The following is a 4,792-nucleotide window of genomic DNA, read 5'->3' on the forward strand; positions in this document are numbered from 1 at the left end:
GATCTCCTGACCTCGTGATCCGCCCGTCTCGGCCTCCCAAAGTGCTGGGATTACAGGCTTGAGCCACCGCGCCCGGCCAAAAACTATTGTTTATGAATCGCTTGTGTTCCTGTTAAGAAGATTTTATGTATATATTCTTAATTCTCACAACAGCTGTATGATAGGTAAGTGGTATTATTTCCAGTTGAAAAAATTGAGATTCAGTGAGGTTAGGTAATTTGTCTAAGTGTAAACTATGGGTGACAAACCTACATTCAAAGTCAGAACTGTGTGATTTCAACACTGACACTAGATGCACCCGGAGACCGGCCTTCAGCCTGTGTGTCTGTGACTAGTTCCATGGTCCCAACCTGGAGCTGAACCGTGTGCCCCCTTGTCTGTGATAGTCCTGTAGTCTTAGAATAGACAGAGGTGTCGTAATGTTAGCTTCACAAAGGAAGTCCTGGAGCCCCAAGTTTCCTAGTCTTGGGTTTTGTGGTCCCAGCCTCCCCATAGTCAGGGGACATGGGGACCCTTGCTCAGACCTTGAGGGTATGCTCTCCTTTGCTGGCCCTTCAGATGTCCTTTGGTGTTTCTCGTTGGGCTCTGCCACACCCTTGTTTGAGGGTAAGCTTTCCCTTTTCTGCCACAACTCGATGTAAGTGCTTTGTCAACATAGTGATCGATGACCGTTTGGACAATGGTGTGCTCCCCATCAGTGCCTAGCATGGTGACGTACATGAAATGGATGTACTTTAAATAAGTCACACAGACTTTGCCAGTATTCTGGTCCATAGGTGTTTCAGAAATGTGTATTCAGAAGACTTATCTGTACATAACCCCATCCCCATACGTGTGGGTTAATTTTCCTTTTTTCCTGAAAGTAGAAATGTCAATGCCAGTAAAACGAGGTGAGATGTATTACGTTCATGGGGTTGTAGAGTAGCAGAGACACACTGTGATGTGGTGACATGTAGGCAAAGCCGTCCTCAGGACTTCTTTTCCTGCCATTGCCACATACAGTGTTGGGCCCCGGTCCTGGCCTCTGGAGGACAGCCTGATTTGGGAGTCTGCAGCCAGGGCTTTAATGGCAGGTAAGATACTTGGACAGAACTCCCTGACCCAGTGGTTCTACCTGTCTCTGTGTTTCTGTGACTCTATTTAGTAGGGCTTTTTGATTGTTTGAGACAGAGTCTTGCTTTGTCACTCAGGCTGGAGGGCAATGGCATGATCTCGGCTCACTGCAACTTCTGCCTCCAGCTTTAAGCAATTTTCCTGCCTCAGCCTCTTGAGTAGCTGGGATTATAGGTGTGCACCACCAGGCCCGGCTAATTTTTGTATCTTTAGTAGAGACGGCATTTCACCATATTGACCAGGCTGGTCTTGAACTCCTGACCTCATGGTCCGCCCGCCTTGGCCTCCCAAAGTGCTGGGATTACGGTCATGAGCCACCACGTCCGGCTTTTCTTTTTATTTTTAAGACAGGGTCTTGCCCTGTCGCCTAGGCTGAAGTGCAGTGGCGTGATAACTTCTCACTGCAGCCTTGATCTCCCAGGTTCAAGTGGTCCTCCTGCCTCAGAATCTCAAGTAGCTGGGACTGCTGGCCTGTGTTAGCATGTCTGCCTATTTTCCTCTTTGTAGGGATGGGGTCTTGCTATGCAGCCCAGGCTGGTCTCAAACTCCTGGGCTCAAGCGATCCTTCCACCTCAACCTCCCAAAGTGCTGGGATTACAGATATGAGCCATTGCGCCCAGCCTGTTTGGCAGTTTCTGCACAGCTCAGTCAGTCAATCAAATGGATGCTTGGGTATCACTTAGTGGTCAGTTGGGCAAGTGCAGTGGACACCCCTCCTGGTGAGGAGAGTGCCTGATACTGGCAAGAAAGCTGGATGGTACGTATCTGGTTGACACCAGTTGCAGGCACGGCAACATAAAGGGAAGTACATGAAATGGGATTGTGTGTGTTGGCCAAGAACGGGGTGAGGTGTACAGGAACAGAAGGTGTAGTGGACAGCGAGTGGATGTGAGGAAGGTACAGAGATGACCGGAGCTACAGCTGGCCTCTTAAGTCCATGGCAGGGGTTTTCCCTTCATGCAGTCAAGGAAGTTACTGTTTTATAAAGTTAAATACCTGGTCCAAGATCACAAATGAAAGGTTGAATTCGCTCAAGCTGACAGAAATATGTGAGGTAGTAGGATGTGCACAGCGTGAGCGGCCAGGCAGGGCCTGGTCTATATCCTGCTGTGCTCATTTATCCAGTGTATGCATCAGGGGTGCCTTCCACACTGTAGGCTTCCTGTGGGAAATGGTAGGAGAGAGTATCTCTGAAAGCTCTAAAGGACAAGAAAAAATTGTGTGTGTTTTTTTTTAGACAGAGTCTTGCTCTGTCCCCCAGGTTGGAGGGCAGTGGTATGATCTCGGTTCACCGCAACCTCCACCTCACGGGTCCAAGCAATTCTCCTGCCTCAGCCTCCCTAGTAGCTGGGATTACAGGCACCCGCCACCATGCCCAGCTAATTTTTTGTAGTTTTAGTAGAGACGGGATTTCACTGTCTTGTCCAGGCTGGTCTCGAACTCCTGGCCTCAAGTGATCCATCCGCCTCAGTCTCCCAAAGTGCTGGGATTACATGTGTGAGCCACCGCGCCTGACCAAAATGTGTTTCTTCAAAAGAGGTAGGTATTATTTTTATTTGCATATAGAGACTTTACAGTCCAGCATTTTCTGATCTAGCAAATGTAGACAATATTCGGAAATTTAGAAACTTGAAAAGTTTGAAAGGTTTAAAGTTTAGTACTGTATGAGAATTAAATGTTAGATATGTTTCATTAGGTTCATTCCATGGAATTTTATATTTTTGGTTACACTGTAAATGGGATTTTTTTTTTTTTTTTTTTTTTAAATACCCTAATTTGAAAGTGTTGGGACTTCTAAGTTGGTTGGCAGCGTTCTCTGTTGCCGGTGTGTGCTGCATGCAGCCTGCTAATGCACCAGTGGGTGGGCCCTGGGCTCGGCTTTCCCTTTCATTCTGAGGGACTGCTTTGGGTAATTCTATACCGGTGTCATTAAGGGGCCAGGGGAAGAGTTCTTTTTGTTTTTGCTGTGACTGTGTCCTTGCTCTTTTGGCTCAAAGCCAACCTTTCAGCTGGGCATGGCGGCATGTGTCTGTAGTTGCAGCTAAACGGGAGGCTGAAGTGGGAGGATTGCTTGAGCCCAGGAGTTCAAAGCTGCGGTGAGCTATGAGCATGTTTGTGAACAGCAACTGCATTCCAACTTGGGTGAAATAATAAGACTCTGTCTCTAAAAAAAGCCCAACCTTACTATTTTTTTCCAGGTACTATTTTGAAGTGCTGGAAGAACTGGTTTGATCTGTGGTCGGATGGTCACCTAATCTATTATGATGACCAGACTCAGCAGAGTATCGAGGATAAGGTCCACATGCCAGTGGACTGTATCAACATCCGCATGGGGCAGGAATGTCGGGGTGAGCTGGCCTGTCTTGGCCAACTTCTGTCTTCTGCTCTTCCTCTGTCTTGGTGGGAACTGGGTCCTCTTCCTTCCCCGTTCTGCTTTCGTTAACAGATTGAAAAAGGGCTCCATCTCAGAGGGGCGGCCACAGTGGCGCCCCAGGCACTTAGATTGTGAACCACATGGTCGGGGCAAATCAATTTTCTCACCTGAGTTAAACTCACAGTCCATGTCTCTTCTTCTCCTGGAGAGGGAACCAGAGCGCTGGGAACCTCAAGAAGCACAGGCCACCCTAGACCGTGTGGATTTTGTACTCAGAAACTGGCTTCTGTTTGATGGTGACCGCAATCAATTGCTTAAAATCTGGGATGTCGGCCGGGTGTGGTGGCTCATGCCTGTAATCCCAGCACTGGGAGGCCAAGGTGGGTGGATCACGAGGTCAGGAGTTCAAGACCAGCCTGGCCAAGATGGTGAAATCCCATCTCTACTAAAAATACAAAAAAATTAGCCAGGTGTGGTGGCAGGTGCCTGTAATCTCAGCTACTTGGGAGGCCGAGGCAGAGAATTGCTTGAACCCGGGAGTCAGAGGTTGCAGTGAGCTGAATACATTTTGTAGATGTCATCTTGGCAGCTGGTCCTGTCAGTCAGCCTAGCTATGTTCTTTCTGCTTTATTGGAAAGGCAGGGGGTTCTTTCATAGATGTAGCGCTTGATTTATTGTCTAGTCCTTTGCTTCTCTGAGCTGGTAGTTCTTAGAAAATGTAAGAAGAAATCCTGAAAAAAGTTCTTTTCTTCTGCTTATTTTTCATAGATATTCAGCCTCCAGATGGAAAGTCAAAAGACTGCATGCTCCAGATTGTTTGTCGAGATGGGAAAACAATTAGTCTTTGTGCAGAAAGCACAGACGATTGCTTGTAAGTTTTGCTTTCTTACGTGTTTAATTTAAAAAGTATTTTCTGTTTTAACTTCTGATTACCAAAAAATGAAAAGAATGGGCGTGGAGTTCTCTTTCAGGCATCAGAATAAGGGACTCAGTGGATGTGTGAGAGAAATGCAAGAGTCGCTTTTCCAATTCTGGTTTCTGCCTCTCTGAGACTGCCTGGGCCTATCGAATTGTGGCGGAAATGGCAGAAAGGAATAGCAGTCTCATGCTCTCTCTCTCTTTTTTTCTTTTTTCTTTTTTTATTATTATACTTTAAGTTTTAGGGTACATGTGCACAACGTGCAGGTTTATTACATATGTATACATGTGCCATGTTAGTGTGCTGCACCCATTAACTAGTCATTTACATTAGGTATGTCTCCCAGTGCCATCCCTCCCCCCTCCCCCCACCCCAAGACAGGCCCC

The 4,792-nt window shown here is 47.0% G+C and overlaps 1 protein-coding gene across 1 annotated transcript in view; it reads left to right on the forward strand.

The window, feature by feature from the left end:
- LOC105500881 (pleckstrin homology domain-containing family B member 2-like) overlaps window positions 1-4,792 on the forward strand; it is a gene marked incomplete at its 3' end in the record, with an annotated part of 22,250 nt that overhangs the window by 1,511 nt on the left and 15,947 nt on the right. Inside the window, exons 2-3 of the mRNA XM_011926558.1 lie at window positions 3,312-3,461; window positions 4,256-4,358. Coding sequence (XP_011781948.1) covers window positions 3,312-3,461; window positions 4,256-4,358 — 253 coding nt within the window. The remainder of the gene's footprint in view (window positions 1-3,311; window positions 3,462-4,255; window positions 4,359-4,792) is intronic.

Source organism: Colobus angolensis, unplaced genomic scaffold (genome assembly GCF_000951035.1).
Source record: "Colobus angolensis palliatus isolate OR3802 unplaced genomic scaffold, Cang.pa_1.0 Scaffold698, whole genome shotgun sequence".
NCBI classification, from domain to species: Eukaryota; Metazoa; Chordata; class Mammalia; order Primates; family Cercopithecidae; genus Colobus; species Colobus angolensis.